Source organism: Pseudophryne corroboree, chromosome 4 (genome assembly GCF_028390025.1).
Source record: "Pseudophryne corroboree isolate aPseCor3 chromosome 4, aPseCor3.hap2, whole genome shotgun sequence".
Classification (NCBI taxonomy): domain Eukaryota; kingdom Metazoa; phylum Chordata; class Amphibia; order Anura; family Myobatrachidae; genus Pseudophryne; species Pseudophryne corroboree.
Genome location: NC_086447.1, coordinates 350,547,213 through 350,567,535, shown reverse-complemented (window position 1 = coordinate 350,567,535; position 20,323 = coordinate 350,547,213). Strand labels below are relative to the sequence as shown.

At 45.2% G+C, this 20,323-nt stretch overlaps 1 protein-coding gene across 6 annotated transcripts in view; it reads left to right on the top strand.

Annotated features, from left to right (window-relative positions):
* The window catches only part of LPP (LIM domain containing preferred translocation partner in lipoma), an 870,847-nt gene that overhangs the window by 321,077 nt on the left and 529,447 nt on the right, over positions 1-20,323 (top strand). For 5 of the 6 annotated variants that reach the window (XM_063916490.1, XM_063916488.1, XM_063916489.1 and 2 more), the window contains one exon: positions 1,981-2,191. The exons of the other annotated variant lie outside the window; for it this stretch is intronic. In XM_063916490.1, coding sequence (XP_063772560.1) covers positions 1,990-2,191 — 202 coding nt within the window. In that variant the 5' untranslated portion in view covers positions 1,981-1,989. The remainder of the gene's footprint in view (positions 1-1,980; positions 2,192-20,323) is intronic. 6 annotated transcript variants of the gene reach the window in all.

Genomic DNA, 20,323 nt, shown 5'->3' with positions numbered 1-20,323 from the left:
GCATTACAATTCTGCCGAGCAGCTACGTGGTCGGGGGAAAACACGTTTGTAAAATTCTACAAATTTGATACCCTGGCAAAAGAGGACTTGGAATTCTCTCATTCGGTGCTGCAGAGTCATCCGCACTCTCCCGCCCGTTTGGGAGCTTTGGTATAATCCCCATGGTCCTTTCAGGAACCCCAGCATCCACTTAGGACGATAGAGAAAATAAGAATTTACTTACCGATAATTCTATTTCTCGGAGTCCGTAGTGGATGCTGGGCGCCCATCCCAAGTGCGGATTATCTGCAATACTGTACATAGTTATTGTTAACAAATTCGGGTTATATTGTTAAGGAGCCATCTTTAAGAGGCTCTTTCTGTTATCATACTGTTAACTGGGTTTAGATCACAAGTTGTACGGTGTGATTGGTGTGGCTGGTATGAGTCTTACCCGGGATTCAAATTGCCTCCCTTATTGTGTACGCTCGTCCGGGCACAGTGCCTAACTGGAGTCTGGAGGAGGGTCATAGGGGGAGGAGCCAGTGCACACCACCTGATCTGGTAAAAGCTTTACTTTTTTGTGCCCTGTCTCCTGCGGAGCCGCTATTCCCCATGGTCCTTTCAGGAACCCCAGCATCCACTACGGACTCCGAGAAATAGAATTATCGGTAAGTAAATTCTTATTTTCACACCGCACAAATAACCCGGTATCGACCCGGCATATTGTCGGGTCGACACGAGTCGGCGTGCGGTGTGAAAGGGGCATTGCCGAAATCGCAGGTCGCCTGACCCGGCAATTCAACCCGGGTATAAAGCAGTGTTATACCCGGGTTGAATATCAGGTCAGTGGCTGCGTAAACGGGCTCCCGGGTCGATGTGACTCAGGACCCGTTTACTAGATAGGAAAAGGTGTCGCGGAGATGAGCTCATCTCCCAGCGCCGCCGCCGGCTCGACTCCCCCCACCCCGCTGCTATGGCAACCCGCCCGGCATATTGCTGGGTCGGGAAAGCCCGCAGCAGCTGCCTATGCCGGATCCCACCCGGGAAGGACTCTGTTCCAATTCCCGGGTGGGATTCGGCATTGGCATTGTGAAAGAGGTATTATTGAAGTTACTTCGCCACCCCCCTTCTGGACAGCAATAGAGAAACGTCCTTACTCATTTAGCTTCTGTACGCCAACTGCTGTGCAATTCGACCAGCTCTGAGTGTCTATTTTCCCCGGAAATGAGTCTTATTCGCATCGCTATGTGAGTAAGTTGAACAAGCAGACTTTGCTGATTAAGATGATATACGTAATGTGTATATTCTAACTGCAACTGTGTATATAGAATGTAAGCTCCACTGTGACAAAGACTGATGTGAATGGGCAAATATTCTCTGTAAAGCGTTGTGGAATATGTGTTTGCTATATAAATAACTGGTAATAAATAACTGTATCTGCATACAAAATGCTACGTTAGTGTTTTCCATAAGATCACTGTAACATAGTATTATGTAGACACAACAGACAGCTACAGTTGCACACAATATACACATGCAGCATATTTTAATCCACAAATCTGCTTTGCATGTTATTCACATAGCGATGCAAATAAGATGCATTTTCGTGGAAAGAAAATGCACAAAACAGGCTATTGGAATCCATAAACGTGCTCATGACCAGGCGCGACTACAAGGGTTGTCTGTGACTGCAGCAACGATGAGGGAAGACATCTGTAAATACCACCTTGTGGTTAATAAATGTCCATAATCCCTTGCAAATAACGAATGGAATCTATCCTGGAGTTTTAGAAGCCTTCTGGCTGTTACACAAGTATCAATAAGTACTACCTGCTATCATGCTATCAAAATATTTGCAATCTGATTGTATTAAACTGCCCAATTACTTTATGTACTTTCTAGTCAGGATTTTCTGGGATTCAAAGATTCATTATTTTCAAACACAATGTATATTTGGATTTATATATTTGGTTCCAATTTATATTTGCATTTTTCTAGACCTGAAAGATGTCTCATCCATCATGGCTACCGCCAAAGAGCTCTGGGGACAGCCTGGGACATGTCACTGCCAGAATGGAGACTACACAAGGGTTTGGTACGCCTAGCATCTCCATATCAACTCAACAAAATCCTAAGAAGTTTGCACCTGTAGTTGCTCCAAAGCCAAAATACAATCCTTATAGAGCAGGACAGTCTGAAGGAGGTGATGGTATGTAATTGCAGTCATTGATTAGCCTTGATCTGTGTGTATCCTGTAAATCAGAATTTGTACACTTATTTTGTTAATGATCTGATCGTTTCTGTGTTCCCATATCCTGCAGCAATAAAATAGGTACTTCTAATTTATAGTTGTAAATGATTTATCAATATATAAATGAAACACATGTTCATTCCATTCATGTTCACAGTTCATGTATTTCAACATTGCTTATTGAATTGTAATTTGCTTGTACCACATTTCCATAGGCATAGGTTATGACATTTTCTATTGTATATGGTTTCTGGCATATTGAGCGCCTGATGAACCAATTTCTATAAGATGATGTTAAAGGTGTCAATCAGATTTCAATTTCCCTTGTGTACAGAGTTTGCACAGCTACTGTACTTCAGTACTCTTTGTAGCTGTGTACATTAATAAAATGTACAGTCATGGCAACAATATGATAAAATATTATGACTTGTTTAAACATTATAAAGAAAAATGGTTTCAGCATGTAATCTCATCATAATAGACCGTACCACATATATTCATAATTTGGTTGTAGAGAACTCAAAGGGCCTGATTCATACCTGATCGCTGCTGTGCGTTTTTGCACAGCGGGCGATCAGGTCCTAACTGTGCATGCGTATGTACCGCAATGCGCACACGCGCCGAACATCAACAAGGGGCATCGCTGGTCAGCATCAGGGTGGTGCGGAAAATCTGATTGCGCGGGCATTCGCAAGGTGATTGACAGGAAGAGGCCGTTCGTGGGTGGCAACTGACCGTTTACTGTGAGTGTCCGGAACATTTTGATCTGTCGGAGTAAGTCCTGGGCAGTGCAGAGACTGCACACAGTGGATTTTTGCAGCTTGGCATACACATGGGATCACACACTTGCACAACAAATTTACACTCCCCCTGGGGACGGCGACTATCTGAACGCAGGACAGCAAAATTAGCAGCCCAGCAATCAGGTCTGAATCACCCCCAAAATGTAAGATTAAAACATGTACAGATGTATCCTCATACATCTAGCCTCAATACGCCATGCAGTGCGATATACCTGGCATGAGTGAGCCGCTAGGTCCTTTGCTGAAAATGTGTGACTTGGATTTCCGAGGAGAATGTGCTGATTAATTTGATATGCAACACTTGTATATTGTGTGTGACTGAGTCTGTATACGGAGCAGAACAGAATTTGTATTGAAAAAAGCTGCAGCTACTGCATTGTAGCACTTCTTATACAGATTCAGAGACTCATTTCACATATATAAAAGTGTTGCATATCAAATGAATCAACAGATTCTCTTGGTGTGCCCTAGCCATACTGCGTTGGAAATAAACTGCATTTTCGGCAAAAAAGAAGCATGGCAGCTGCAGCAATGATGTAAGAGGATACATCTGTATTTATTTTAAAGAAGATTAGATGGAGCAAATAAAACCGTGCTATCAGGTATTTTAGTTAAAAAATAAGTTAATACACGGGGAGGGGGCTAGGTTAGATTTATGCACCCATGGGGACGGTTAGGCTTAGGAAGCGGAGGGTTAGGTTTAGGTTGTGGGATTGGGGGGGGGGGGGGGTGTTAGGTTTAGGCACCAGCGGTTAGGGTTAGGCTGCTGGGGAGGACGGTTAGGTTTAGGCTGCGGTAAGGTAGAGTTAGGTTTAGGAGGTAAGGGTTAACATACTTACCCGACCCCATCGGGATTCTTACTATCGAGATGCTGCAGTCAGTATTCTGACTTCAGGCATATCAGCCCCAACCTGGTTGCTCTGTTATGATCTGAGGTGTTTTCAGCGGGCACTCAACATCTGTAGACACCACTGACCGGCTGACGCTTTGCAACTATACTTGCAGATCATTTGCACTCATCCATGTCATGCATTTACTCAGACAAGCACTCTCTTTGAGCACAGCAATGTGCTACCGCATAGGTCTGTAGAGGAACTTTCACTGAATTTGTCCCCCTTGTTTGCACAATTTAAACCCAATAGAACACATGAGGGGTGCAGGTCAATCTTCCATCAGTGGCAGGGTTCGACCACTGGCAAATATTAGGGAATTGTGAATCATCATTCACGAGTAATGGTACAGTATACACCAGGTGTATTCAACATGTGGCCCTCCAGCTGCTGTGGAACAACTCATCCCAGCAAGCCCTGCCACCGTTTTAGCATGCCCAATAGCAAAATTGTTTTCTATAACAATAGTGTGTGTTTAGTACAGTGCAAGGAATAGATTATCAGTATGCAGTGTACTTTTGATACTTTCAACCAAGGAAATATATACATGGAAACAAAAGTAAAACAAACATCATGTATACTGTATGCAACATAATAAATGTGCCAGATCACCCTCCGATATACAGTGCAGCATCACACAGGTGTAGGTTATGCTTACATAGCTTTTCACTCTCATGTAGGAGGATAGGCATGTACAAATAAAACCATAAAACAAAGCATCTAGCATAATTCCTTCTAAAAAGTTGTTACATAAAAAAAAAATGCAAAAATAAATTTTCCAATGAAAAAAAGGCAAGATGCACTCATACAGGAGATCTGCTATAGCTGGGCATAAACCGTTCTGTCTCGTGGGTGTCTGTACAGTGATCAGAAAGAACGCTCGAATCCAAAGAGGGCACAGTCCTGCGGGTTATGAAGTTGCATTCCCTCTCTCTGATCACGCATTTTGAGACCATGTGGTATCTTTCAGTAGGCTGATTATACGCAGGAGTGCTGACAGAGGAGTAAAGAGACCACTCACTGATGCTGTCACTTTACTCTGATCATATCACAGGGCAGGCTCCTTTCACAGCCGCTGTCCCTTCATGCGAACAATGATGCATCTCTAGGCAGTATATCATTTCTATAGCTGTGATAAGAAATGACAATTAAAAGGTCTGAAATCTGATAATTGATTGATATATATGACCCTAGATCTTGCAAAGGAAATTGTAATTGCTCAGTGGTGTAAATAAATAAATAATAAAATCCCTGATGCCTTTCAATATACTTTGAGTATAAGTACTTTAGTAGTTCCACTAGAACTGTGCACATGGGGCTACGGCAGTGGTTCCCAAACTGTGTGCCGTGGCACCCTGGGGTGCCGCGGGACACTTGCAGGGGTGCCTCGGGTTGGTGGTCCAGGACCAATTCAAAATATTTATTATCCATGTAATAGGAAAAACTAGTACTTGTGACTGCCAGTCATAAAATATGTGTACAAACAGATGCAAATCTTGTCCCTCACCACATAACTGAACCTAAGTATGACATATAAACATAATTTACTTAATTTCATATTTTTTTATACATTTCCCAATTAGAAACTTTTGGACTAGGGGTGCCGTGATAAAAATTCTGATACTCTAGGGCGCCGTGATTCAAAAAAGTTTGGGAACCACTGGGCTACGGCTATTGCAGACTCACTTTGCTCCAGTTTATCAGTGGAATATTCTTAGTCGCCTCCTTTCTTTAGTGCTGGTGGTGCCTTCCAGGTGCCTGTAGATGCTATGTGAATGACCTCTGCTACTTTGTATTAGGTGGAATTGGTCATTACTATATTTCTCTTAACACACAGCCAGAAACAGGTTTTTAAATCACCAGTGTAATCCAGAGCAGGGTTGACAGATTTACTGTAAAGTGTGGTTTTACAAAGGCAAATACACATACGGTATGAATTCAATAAGTGTGGACAAGCCACTTGTACCACATCTTTCAGGTAATGTGTATTGCACAGGGAAAGCAAAATACATCCAGGAATTAGCAACTTTTTATTTTAAGCACTTTGCCCTATTTGTTAATACAGATTTGCTGGACTGTTATATGAAACACATTCACATCCTCCACACTATTTGGATTTTGTGCTGATGGCATTCACTGTTCAAATGTGCGTAATTCCTCTATCCCAAGGGATCTGCTGACACAGAAGGACAGTGTAAAGAGAACTGTATGTTCTGAGAAAAGCAGATGAACATCGAGTAGAGCTACAGTACTATCATTCAGGGAACACACCACATGGAGGATCTGAATGCCAAGTTGTATTTTGTCTATTCTATGATTAGCTAAACTACAGCATTGTCCCCATCAGCAGTGCTCCTTAATGCCTGCAACCAAGAACAAGAAAACAAGGTGTTAAATACAAAGAACTTGACTTTCATTCAAAAAGGCTGCATTTATTAGGTTTTGCTTTTGTTTTGGAGCTTTTAACACGTAACATTACAAGTGATAAAGTTAGTGAGATACAGTATAATGGCCATAGTAATAGTGAAAACAATAAAAAAAGAATAATTGTGTTTCAAATTGTAGTTGTGGAGACTCAGAAATCTAGATGGTCTTGCACTGTTCATAAACAAGGCATTGGAAACACGATTGTAGTACATAATGTCCTATACTAGTTGCTGAATCTAGGTATAAGCCAAATTTCATGTAATAGTTTTGTAGCAGTGCTGGCTGCGTTGCAATTTTCCAGTGATACAGTTCAAGTCGTACTCTGTCATTCTGCTCTGAATAAAGCCACATTTAGCAGACAACTGTCAGTCTGCGGTGCGGTGTACTTGCTGTAGAACAATGCTAACTTTTGTGGGACAATGAGGTGAATATTTTCCTAGAACAGCTTAAAATAATGTCACTTTTCTTTAATAGAATAATTCAGATTTGTCTCACAGAAGCCAGAGATCACATCCATATTTAGTAGTGTATTTTCACAGAAGTGCAGCCTATTTCCAACATGGGGAATGTGTTTGCCAAACTCTTGAAATACCTTTTTGCCAAAAATGACATATACATCCTCATGGTGGGGCTGAATGCGGCAGGCAAAACTACTATATACTATATTTGTTGCAGTTTGTTTACTGGGAGCAGTAGCACATGAACCAGCCCCTTACTGTCCACCAATTCCAGCTCTTCAGTATCAGCCATATTCCTGTGTGGGGCTCACAACTATACATTCTACATAGTTAGGAGAGAAATATCAGCGATTGGGGGGATACACAAATATTTTTCATGTACTGTTGCAGGTGCTTCATTTCCAGTCCAGAGATAACCCAACAGGTAAGGATTTACAAAAATTATGTCTGTGCATAATGGCTGACACCACAAAATAGATTGTCACTCATACATGAAATATGACCCATTAGCCACTTAACTGACTATTTTGTTTGTTTTTTTACAAAAAACTCAATTTTTGTATTTAAGAAAGTTTAAAAAGCATTTTAATATATTTAAATATTTTATTAAAAAAATAATATATACAGTATGTACTGTATACCTAGGGGGGTTTTCAAACCCTAACCCCCACCATCTCCCTGTGTCAATAAGCCCTCATTGTAAAATTACTTATTTCCCTCCATCAGAAATACCACCGACCCCTCATCACCCATGTCTGTGGGCCCCCACTGTTTAGTGCCCCCCCTCTTCATGTGTCCCTGTACATGTAATTCTTAGTTTTTTTTAAAATATATTCCTTCCCCCTGCTATTGGGACGCATATTCACCTTCCTGCCCATCCCCAGTTTTGAAACATTAAATTCATGGCACCACCCCCATACCTTATTACAGAGCACAGCGGAGCGTGGGGAAGGGGGGACTGATAATCCGTTCCACCCTGCTGCAGTTGATCTCTGCACACACAGATCAGCATAGTTGTGCTGGGCCTAGCAATCTTAGCTCTGGCGCTCGCAAAGACATTCTGGTGTGCGATTTCTGGAGTGACGTCTGCGGTCACAGATGGCAGCTTCACTCCCATGGTGTTGCAGCAGCACAAGGAAGTCTGTTCTGTACTTGTGCAGACTGTATTTCCCCCATTAAAGGCAGAGGACACAGTGGGGCATATTTGATGTGACCTGGCCAGGTAACGCACCTTGTGCTGCGGACGTATCACATACGTTTATGCCAGGCAAGTGGTTAAGGGTACTTGAGGACCGGAGTTGAAAATCCCTAAATGAGTACATTTTAGGCATGCATTTCAGATAAAAGACCCCATACCATTTATTTAATTTGCTTCTTGTGTATTTTCTTTTATTACGGACTGGGTCATGAAGGGCCTGCCAGGGGAAGGCAATCATAGGGGCCCACTTAGGGGTGTGGCCAGTCTCCAGAAGGGGTGTGGACAACCACCAGAGAGTAGTAGCTATCCATTATAGAGGCATCATAGTATGGATGGTGTGAGCGATGGTGGTGTGCCAAGGATGCCCCAATCAACAGTACAGGCACTATAAGTGGGCGTCTCAGTCCTTAAGCTGGGCATACGCTATACAATTATCTGGCAGATAATCTGTGGTTGGAATGAAAACCTGGCAATGAATGAGAGCAACTGACAATCAACCATTTGCTATCAAACACTAGAAAATGGAGAAAACCTGTCATTTATACAAATTGATTAAATCACGGACAAGGCGTTGGTGATCCAATCCATGGTCCGGGATGTCTTGAAGGCACCCCGGGTGTCTGTTCATCAATGCATTCGCCTATTGGGAAAAATGTTGGCCTCCTATTAGGCTCTCCAGTACGGGAGGTTTCATGCTCGGACCTTCCAACTGGACCTCCTGGACAAGTGGTCGGGATCTCACCTCCACATGCATCAGAGAATTTGTCTGTCGCCAAGGGTGAGGATTTCACTCCTATGGTGGCTCCAATTGCCTCACCTGCTGGAGGGCCACAGGTTTGGGATTCAGGACTGGGTCCTGCTAACGACGGATGCGAGCCTCCGGGGCTGGGGAGCAGTCACTCAAGGGGTGACCTTCCAGGGAAGATGGTCAAGTCTGGAAGCCAGCCTGCCCATTAACATTCTGGTACTAAGAGCCGTCTACAACGGTCTTCTTCAGACGTCCCCTCTTCTAAGAAACAGGGCCATTCAAGTACAATTGGACAACGTAACAACAGTGGCTTACATAAACCGACAGGGTGGAACGAAGAGCAGGGTGGCGATGTCAGAGGTCACAAAAATACTCCTCGGGATGGAAAAGCACGCGTTAGCGCTGTCAGCCATCTTCATTCCGGGAGTAGACAACTGGGAAGCAGACTTCCTCAGCAGACACTATCTCCATCCGGGAGAGTGGGGCCTTCATCCGGAAGTGTTCAGGGAGGTAACAGATCTTTGGGGTCTACCCCAAATAGACATAATGGCCTCTCGTCTCAACAAGAAGCTTCGGCGTTATTGTTCCAGTTCGAGGGACCCTCAGGCAGTGGCGGTGGACGCCCTGGTGTCTCCGTGGGTGTTCCAGTCAGTGTACGTGTTTCCACCACTCCCACTCATCCCAAGAATCCTAAAGCTCATAAGGATAACAAGGGGTCAAGTGATCCTCATTGCCCCAGACTGGCCAAGACGGGCTTGGTACGTGGACCTTCTGAATCTTCTGCAAGAAGAGCCGAGGCCTCTTACTCTTCAGGAGGACCTGCTGCAGCAGGGTCCGTTCGCCTATCAAGACTTACCACGGCTGCGTTTGACGGCATGGAAGTTGAGCACCTGATTCTTGCTCGGAAGGGAATTCCGAAAGAAGTGATTCCTACCCTCATACAGGCTAGGAAAGGGGTAACGTCTAAACATTACCATCGTATTTGGAAGAAATATGTCTCCTGGTGTGAGTCCAAGAAGTTTCCTGTGGTGGAATTTCAACTGGGACATTTCCTCCTTTTTCCTGCAAGCAGGAGTGGATATGGGGCTGAGATTCGGATCTGTGAAGGTCCAGATTTCCGCCCTGTCCATTCTCTTTCAGAAGCAATTGGCTGCCTTCCCGGAGGTTCAGACCTTTTTGAACGGAGTTCTGCATATCCAACCTCCCTTTGTACCGCCTACGGTGCCTTGGGACCTTAACGTGGTGCTGCAGTTTCTCCAGTCGGATTGGTTTGAGCCTCTACAGGAGGTGGAACTCAAATTTCTTACATGGGAGGTGGTCACTTTGTTGGCCTCAGCTTCTGCTAGGCGTGTCTCTGAGCTCGGGGCTTTGTCATGCAAAAGCCCTAACTTGATCTTCCATGAGGATAGAGCTGAGCTCCGGACTCGTCAGCAGTTCCTTCCAAAGGTTGTGTCGGCATTTTGCCAGTGGCTACTGACCCCTTGATTACTTCAAAGTCCTTGGATGTTGTGAGGGCTCTGAAGATTTATGTGAAGAGAACTTCTCGTCACAGGAAATCGGATTCTTTGTCCTATATGATCCCAAGAAAATTGGGTGTCCTGCTTCTAAGCAGTCTATTTCTCGCTGGATTAGGTTCACTATCCAGCATGCCTATTCTACGGCAGGACTGCCGTGTCCAAAATCTGTTAAGGCCCACTCTACTCGTAAGGTGGGGTCTTCCTGGGCGGCTGCCCGGGGTGTTTCTGCACCGCAGCTTTGCCGAGTGGCAACTTGGTCTGGGTCGAACACGTTTGCAAGATTCTACAAGTTCGATACTTTGGCCTCTGATGACCTGAAGTTCGGTCAATCTGTTCTGCAAGAGCCTCCGCGCTCTCCCTCCCGTTCTGGGAGCTTTGGTACATCCCCATGATACTAATGTGGACCCCAGCATCCTCCTAGGATGTTAGAGAAAATAGGATTTTGGTACCTACCGGTAAATCCTTTTCTCGTAGTCCGTAGAAGATGCTGGGCGCCCGCCCAGTACTTCGTTTTCCTGCTTATGTTATTTGGTCAGTACCACTTTGTTTAGTTGCGTACTGCATAGTTACTGGGTAAGTAAAGTTTCAGCCATTTGCTGATTAGTTCAAGCTAGTTGACTTGACGTGTCTTGTATGTGTGAGCTGGTATGAATCTCACCACTATCTGTGTTAAGTCCTTCTCTCGAAGTATGTCGTCTCCTCAGGCACAGTTTCTGGGCTGAGTCTGGTAGGAGGGCATAGAGGGAGGAGCCAGCCCACACTCTTAAACTCTTAAAGTGCCAATGGCTCCTGGTGGACCCGTCTATACCCCATGGTACTAATGTGGACCCCAGCATCCTCTATGGACTACGAGAAAAGGATTTACCGGTGGGTACCAAAATCCTATTTTTTTTAATTGCCCTTCTCTGAGCGCAGTAAAAAAATGTTTCTACAAATGTCCTCAGTGGCAACTTTATTAGGTACAGCTTACTAGTACTGTGTAGACCAGGGGTGGGCAATTATTTCAACTGAGGGTCCACTTAACACTTTCCAATGAGTATTAAAGGGCCGCCATAGGTACGTGCAAAAATATAGGGGTGTGGCTTCATGGGGAAGGGGCGTGGCCACAAAATAATACAGATTCATATTAGGCTGAACAATAGTCTCTATTATTCAAATTACGCTGAACAGTAGTGCCATTTACACACATTACTCCAGGTAAAGCCCCTATCACACTTTTCGCCAGGTAGAACCCTCTTTTACACATTACGGCAGGTAGAGCTCCCTTTTACATATTACGGCAGGTAGAGCTCCCTTTTACATATTACGGCAGACAGAGCTCCCTTTTACACATTACGGCAGACCGAGCTCCCTTTTACACATTATGGCAGGCAGAGCTCCCTTTTACACATTACGGCAGGTAGAGCCCCCTTTTACACATTACGGCAGGTAGAGCTCCCTTTTACATATTACGGCAGGTAGAGCTCCCTTTTACATATTACGGAAGACAGAGCTCCCTTTTACACATTACGGCAGGCAGAGCCCCCTTTTACACATTACGGCAGACCGAGCTCCCTTTTACACATTACGGCAGGCCGAGCTCCCTTTTACACATTACGGCAGACCGAGCTCCCTTTTACACATTACGGCAGACCGAGCTCCCTTTTACACATTACGGCAGACCGAGCTCCCTTTTACACATTACGGCAGGCAGAGCTCCCTTTTACACATTACGGCAGGTAGAGCCCCCTTTTACACATTACGACAGGTAGAGCTCCCTTTTACATATTACGGCAGGTAGAGCTCCCTTTTACATATTACGGCAGACAGCTCCCTTTTACACATTACGGCAGGCAGAGCCCCCTTTTACACATTACGGCAGGCAGAGCCCCCTTTTACACATTACGGCAGGCAGAGCCCCCTTTTACACATTACGGCAGGCAGAGCCCCCTTTTACACATTACGGCAGGTAGAGCTCCCTTTTACACATTACGGCAGGCAGAGCTCCCTTTTACACGTTACAGCAGGTAGAGTCCCCTTTTACACATTCTGGACCCCTCTCCCCTGGACCCATATAGCAGCTTCTTACTCCCCCTCTCCTCTGAACCAATATAGCAGTCACTATCACCCACACCCTCCCCTGGACCCATATAGCAGTCTCTACCCCCCCCCCCTCTCCCCTGGACCCATATAGCAGTCTCTACCCCCCTCTTCCCTGGACCCATATAGCAGTTTCTATCCCCACTCCTCTCCCCTGGACCTATATAGCCGTCTCTATCCCCCCCTCCCTCTCTTCCCTGGATCCATATAGCAGTCTCTATCCTCCCCTGAACCCATATAGCTGTCTCTATCTCCCTTCTCTCCCCCCCCCTCCCTGGACCCATATAGCAGCTTTTAAACACCCGACTCCCTCCCCCCCTAGACACAGTTTGCTGCTTCCTCCCCATACTCGGCACCCCAACCCCCCTCAACAGGCAGCGCCAGCTATCAATTTACCAACCTAAGATTTTTTTTTTTAAACAATGACCGATCTGCACAGATACTCTGCTGCCAGCTGCCCAGATCCACACACTTCCTGTGGCTTTGCCCCCCGCACCGCCCAGCGCCTGAAGTCAGACAGGAAATACCGGTCAGCAGCCCCTGTGACGTGACCGGTCTTCCATCAGCGGCGCTGCGTCTTGGAGCTGCTGTAGCGCAATGACCAGCGTCTCAGCCAGTTGGGTCGCTTGTCATTGCGCACTGGTGGGGGACAGCGGGCCAGGAAGGATCGGTTCTCAGGCCGCATGTTGCCCACCCCTAGTGTAGACCCTCCTTTGCTTCCTTAACACCCTGACTTATTCATGGGATGCACATGCTCAGCAACAATACTGAAGTAGGCTGTTGCATTTAAACCATACTTGCCTACCTGACCCTCTTCAAGAGGGAGAAAATGCTCTGTTCCTGGACTTTCCTGGTAATGTATGATTGCCATCACCTGTGGTGAAACACCTTTCTTATCAATTACCTAGCTCACCACATGTGATGGCAATCGTACATTACCAGGAAAGTCCAGGAACAGAGCATTTTCTCCCTCATGAAGAGGGTCAGGTAGGCAAGTATGATTTAAACAAATGCCTGTATGGCAGTAAAGCCCTAATGTATCCCAATAAAACATTCCCCACATCATTCCAACAATAACGTCATCTTGAATCACTGACACACAAGGCAGGATGGCTTCATGTTTACTTAACATTCTGATCCTATCATCTGAATGTCACAGCAGAAATTGATATTTGTCAGACCTGGCAATGTTTGAATTTTCAGCTGTCCAGTTTTGGTGAGCCTGTACCCGACTGTAGCCTTTGCTTCCTGTGTTTATGTTACAGCCTTACAGACTGGCTGTGCATTCAGAGAAACTATTCTGCATACCACTACTGTTGTGTGTGGTTACTTATTTCATTTTCTTCTGTTTTCATGTTGGATAGTACACCAAATTGCTACTTAATAATTGTTTTGTGTAGTCTCGTGTGAGTGTGTGAAGATCCCAGGAGATACTCAAACCACCTTGTCTGACACCAACAATCATTCCATTGCGAAAGTCACTTCGATCACATGTCTACCCCACTCTTGTGTTTTGCAGAGCAACAACTGAACCTCTTGAACAGTTCTGCATGTACTTTGAGTTGCTGGCATGTGATTGGCTGATTAGGTAGCTGCATTAACAAGCAGGTGTAAAGTTGTGCCTAATTAGCTACTGAATGTATATAATCTTGTATGGCTGCTATCCCATAATGAAAATTAAACTGATGGAAAAAGTAATTGTGAACAGAAAAGTATTTGATTTAAAAAAAATAATTTAATAATCTTAATTAAAGGATTCTAGCAAATTCTGAACACATCATTAACACTTAGCTTCCTCTTACCTATACTATATATAGAAGTATATGCATGGCAACCCGCTTCAAACGACCATGGGTATGCGCATCGTTAATCGTTTGCTGTATACACACTAGAACGATCTTAACGATTTGATCGTTCATACCCGTCGTCATCACTTAGATCTATGAAAAATATCTTCTAGTGCAGGGGTGTCAAACTCAAATTCATCGGGGGCCGCATCAGCAGTTTGGTTCCCATCAAAGGGCCGGTTGTATCTGTAGGTCTATCCAAAATTTACCGCTCCACCTGCCTTATATGTGCCCAGCCATCTGCCCCCTTTTAAAGTGCCCAGCCATGTGCCCCCTTTTATAGTGCCCAGCCATGTGCCCCCTTTTATAGTGCACAGGTCCCCATTTTACACATTGCGGCAGGCACAGGTCCCCATTTTACACATTGCGGCAGGCACACGTCCCCATTTTACACATAGCGGCAGGTACAGGTCCCCATTTTACACATTGTGGCAGGCACAGGTCCCCATTTTACACATAGCGGCAGGTACAGGTCCCCATTTTACACATTGTGGCAGGCACAGGTCCCCATTTTACACATTGTGGCAGGCACAGGTCCCCATTTTACACATAGCGGCAGGTACAGGTCCCCATTTTACACATTGTGGCAGGCACAGGTCCCCATTTTACACATAGCGGCAGGTACAGGTCCCCATTTTACACATTGTGGCAGGTACAGGTCCCCATTTTACACATTGTGGCAGGCACAGGTCCCCATTTTACACATTGTGGCAGGCACAGGTCCCCATTTTACACATTGTGGCAGGCACAGGTCCCCATTTTACACATTGTGGCAGGCACAGGTCCCCATTTTACACATAGCGGCAGGTACAGGTCCCCATTTTACACATTGTGGCAGGCACAGGTCCCCATTTTACACATTGTGGCAGGCACAGGTCCCCATTTTACACATAGCGGCAGGTACAGGTCCCCATTTTACACATTGTGGCAGGCACAGGTCCCCATTTTACACATAGCGGCAGGTACAGGTCCCCATTTTACACATTGTGGCAGGCACAGGTCCCCATTTTACACATTGTGGCAGGCACAGGTCCCCATTTTACACATTGTGGCAGGCACAGGTCCCCATTTTACACATTGTGGCAGGCACAGGTCCCCATTTTACACATTGTGGCAGGCACAGGTCCCCATTTTACACATTGCGGCAGGTGGTGGAAGGAGGGAGAGAGAGAGGAAGGGAGAGGGGCTGACTTACATTTGAAGCGGTTCTCGCCGCTCTTCAGCCGCCTCTCCCTCCTCGTCTGCGCGGCTCCCTTCTCCCTCCTCCGACGGGGTTTCGTTGAATGACGCGTTTGCGCCGTGACGTCACGACGCAATCGCGTCATTCCGCGAAACTCCGCCCCCCCCCGAGCTGGGCACTCGGGAGAAGGGGGTTTCATGGCGGCGGCACCGCGGGCCATCAGACAAGGTCTGGCGGGCCGGATTTGGCCCGCGGGCCTTGTCTTTGACACCCCTGTTCTAGTGTATATGGGTCTTCAGACCCTTATGTGTATTTCCAATGACACAGAGCCTGATTCAGATGTGGTCTCAATGCCGACACAGCAGTGATCTTTTTTAGTGATGGATCTGCGAGGCATCACAAGTGTATTAGGTGCTCACCGAGGCCATTGAAACATGCTCAGCAACTGCGTACTCCCATCACAACCGCGACACAGATGTGGGGAACATAGACTCCCTCAGTGCCTTCACAGCCGTGCAGAATAGCCACGAGAACTGTCATGTGGGTGACATGTTTATGCGTACGAGGTTGCACTGAGGCACACCCTGGAACCGATCATAACACGCCTGCATTTCTGCATACACTCCTCTTTACCTACCCCAAATGGCCTCTTCCTCTGCAAATGATTTCTCACTACGCATGGCATCACAATGGTACCTGGGTACGTGTGCACTGTGGACCTGCTACATGCCCAGTCTACTGATGATTGTTCAGTTGCGACACCATCAAATTTGCAACCGCATCTGAATCAGGCCCAGTGTTAGTTCATATGTCGATTACTGCAAACTTGAAATGCATTTCCATTTATTTAAGTTTTTAATAGTTATTATGATAAGTAATATTATGTGTTTTTAGTGAACCAGAAGTGCTGAAGTATCAATATTTATGTTTTTACTCTGATTCAAGTTCTTATTGTAGTATATTGTGTGTGTGGCTATCTCTGTCAAGCCAAAGTTGTCCTGGCAACACTAGAATGTTGTACCTTGAACAGAAAGAAGTCTGGTATGATACAGTTTATTGGTGGGAAATAGGATCAGCAGGGCAAACTAGCACATCTGTGAGAATCATATCCGCATTTCTGCAACCTGTTTTTTGTGTGTTTTTGTAAAATAATTTAACTGTTAATATACCTACAGTAATACCAAGCTAAGCGGGACATGTACTAAGCAGTGATACAAGTGGAGAAGTATCCCATGGCAGCAAATCAGCATTGATGTAACATTTATAATTTGCATACTATAAAAGTATACAGAGCAGCTGATTGGTTGCCATGGGCAACTTTTCCACTGGCTCACTTATCCACTTTTATCAATGCTTAGTACATCTCCACCTAATTATCAATCTTTGCTTAAAACATTCAATATATACTTGATTTGTTTTGTAAATATTACAATTATTTACTTTCAAAATGGTGTAAGTATAACTGTAGTTCATGTTAGTTTATTTTCTTACACTCAAACAATGTAGGAGGTGATTGGAAAAATCACTTCTCCTGTTTCTTGTTTTACCTATAGTTGATGCCTTAAGTGACATCTAACCATATATCCCAACTGTCCCGACTGGGACAGGTTAGCCTTGATTTATAAGGGGGCTGTCCATTGTGCACTGCCACTGAAGCAAGGTTGGGGTGACCAGACAAGCCCCTGGCAGTTGTGGGTCCTACTGCAGGGGTAGACATTGCGGGAGAAGAGTGGCTCTTTGTCTGACTTCTCGTAAATAACAGTTTGTTTATGCTATTAAATATGCTGTAATGATCTAAGTGGTTTGTGATACAGTTTTGATGTAACTGCAGAGGATGTATTACAGGTTTGCAGCATTGAGTCACAACAGGCGACATTAAAATAAAATGGTACACTGTTCAAGTACAGTAGCTAAATTTTTGTGTTGACCTTTGGAGTTTATCATTCACATTGGAAAACTATTAGAAGTTTTAGATTTTTCTGTATTTTGAAATACAGACTCACCAAGGCAGATCACTGTGGAGGCGGAGCTACAGAGATGTTGAGGAAGGCCAGACCTGTCACCTATAGAGCCTCCTTGGTCCATATCAGGAGCTCGGGGTAGGGACGGCCATCTATCATCGATGATTTGAATTCATCAATGGCCTATGACCAGTGTTGAATACTTTTACTATCGATGGGGAAGAATCAGATTGTTTCCCACCGAGCTACCAAATTATTATTATTTCTCATACGTCCTAGAGGATGCTGGGGACTCCAAAAGGACCATGGGGTATAGACGGAAATCGCAGGAGACATAGGCACACTATAAGACTTTGAATGGGTGTGAACTGGCTCCTCCCTCTATGCCCCTCCTCCAGACTCCAGTTAGATTCTGTTCCCAGAGAGACTGGTCACACACTGAGGAGCTCTACTGAGTTTCTCGGAAAATACTTTGTTAGGTTTATTATTTTCAGGGAGCACTGCTGGCAACAGGCTCCCTGCATCGTGGGACTGAGGGGAGAGAAGCAGACCTACTTCTGTGAGTTTCAAGGCTCTGCTTCTTCGGCTACTGGACACCATTACCTTGTAGCTGCTCGTTCCCGGAGCCACGCCGTCACCCCCCTCACAGAGCCAGAAGAAAGAAGCCGGGTGAGTAAAAGAAGAACAGAAGACTTCAGTGACGGCAGAAGACTTCAGAGTCTCTGAGGTACCGCGCAGCGGTCGCGCTGCGCGCCATTGCTCCCACACACAAATGGCACTACAAGGGTGCAGGGCCCTGTATACTGACCCCCGCCAGTATAAAAATTTGAAAAAACTAGCGGGACTGAAGCGCGCCGATAAGGGGGCGTGGCTTAGCCCTCACAACTTCTATCCAGCGCCATTTTCTCCTCACAGAGACGCTGGCCCTGCCAAAACACTGATGAACCACTCACATTGTCAAATGGGGAGGGGGGGGGGGGGTGGCACAGTGTTTAGTGCAATATATGTACAAAAATAAAGCACTATATATAATGAGCGTGTGGTAAATGAGTTTGTTAACGTTTTCTGTGTTTTCCCTGTCAGATACTGGGATCTACCCATTATAGTCAGTGTAATGTCGTTGGGTGTTTAGTACACGTGTGTCGGCATGTGTGAGTGCTCTGCCACAAACGGCTATGGGAATCCCTCTGTCGGCACCGCCGACTCCTGATGGTACTTGATTCATGAGATTAAGTGTCAGCATGTCAGTAGTTGTATGCTTTTCCAAAGAAAAAACTATGTGGGAGACACAGACGTATGTGGGTGACCCTGTCAGCACCAACTAATATGACCGGGTATAAATTAACATGATAATGTGATGCATTTCAAAAAAGCTATACCTGTATGTATGTGTGTATATATATATGTATATATGTGTGTATGTATGGTACGGTTGCTTTGATCTGTGGCTCGAGCACAGATATAGTAATATTTGTGGGGGCGTAATATTAAAAATATGTATATATTTCCCTCAGACCCCTTGGGGTCGCAAACATGTTATTTTGCCCAGTTACTACTCACTGTTGTCGACATGAATACTATGTCTTATGTCGACCATAATGTTTCCTGATTAGATCCACAACATCGGCGTTCAGTGCATGTTCATACACATTAAGAACGCATTAATGTCACTAGGGACACTGCTGTTCCTGACAAAAAATAATAATAATATATATATATATATATATATGATATGTATATGTAGATATATGTGTATTTAAATGTGTATATTTATACAAGACCATTTATAATGAAGGCTGAAGTAAACTTTTCCTTCTCATGTGCTGGTCGCTCTGTTGAATAACTCTAGGTCAGCCGTGACAAGATGGTTTCAAATCATCACGAGGAGTCCGAGTGTTTATTCTTTTCCCGCCATGGATAGAATAAAGTGAGAGTCAACCCCTGTTCTGCACGGGGCCCTGTCACAAAGGATCGTTTACAGGAAGCAAAGTGATATTTTAATTATATGCTTTGATTATACTTGCATTGCATGCGCAGGGGGGAGTGCTTGTATTCAGAAATGGTCGGTTACTTGGTCATCCGATATAATTACCCTGAGAAGAGATGTGATACTCCTTAAGTTGGGTCATGTCTAGAACATTGCAACATACCGCAGTGCGATTACAAGGGATGGGACTCTTGGGTGCGCGGGCCACTTCCATGGCGGTCTCGGCTAGGAGGGCGTTGTGGATTCACCAAAGAAATGCAAATGCTGACTCCGAAAAGAAGTGGAGTCTCTTCCCCATGAAGGTGAAGCCTGGTTTGGTGATGGCTTTGTTAATATGCTTTCGTCAGGTGCCAGGGGTAAGTCTACCTTCTTGCCCTTTGTTCCCTCACAACGGTTGGTGACGCATTGTTGTAGGATGCAGTAATTTCGACCGAATAGATAAGGATTCCCCTTTCTTTGCAGGTAAAGGAAGGTAAAAAAGGTAAGAGGTCAGCTGCCTTTTCAGGTTCACAGGAGCAGAAAGCATCCATTCTTTCTGCCAAGTCCACCGTGGGACGTTGGGTCTATCTTGCGGGGGCCCACACAGGTGGGACCTCGTCTAAAACTCTTCAGTCAGTGCTGGAAAGGACATGGACCAGTGAGTTAAGGATAGAGTCCCTAGGGGGACATACGGGAGTTCCATACGTTCCCCTCACTGAGTTTTTCAAATCAACCTTACCGATCCTCCTCATGACAGGGAGGTAGCATGTGACGCAATACAAGAGTTGTGTCTGCATCAGGTCATTGTTCCAGTCATAAAAAAAAAAAAAAGAACCTGCTGCTGTTCAAGCTTTTTCGTGCTCCTGAGGCCGGACGACTCGGTCAGACAAATCCCAATTTTCCTACTTAAACTCCATGAGGGAATCTCTCATGGCAGGGTTCTCCACTCTGAAAGTGGAGTAAGGAGGTCTAATTACGGTTTCTTCCGCATTAGGTTTACCTGAGGTTTGCGATTC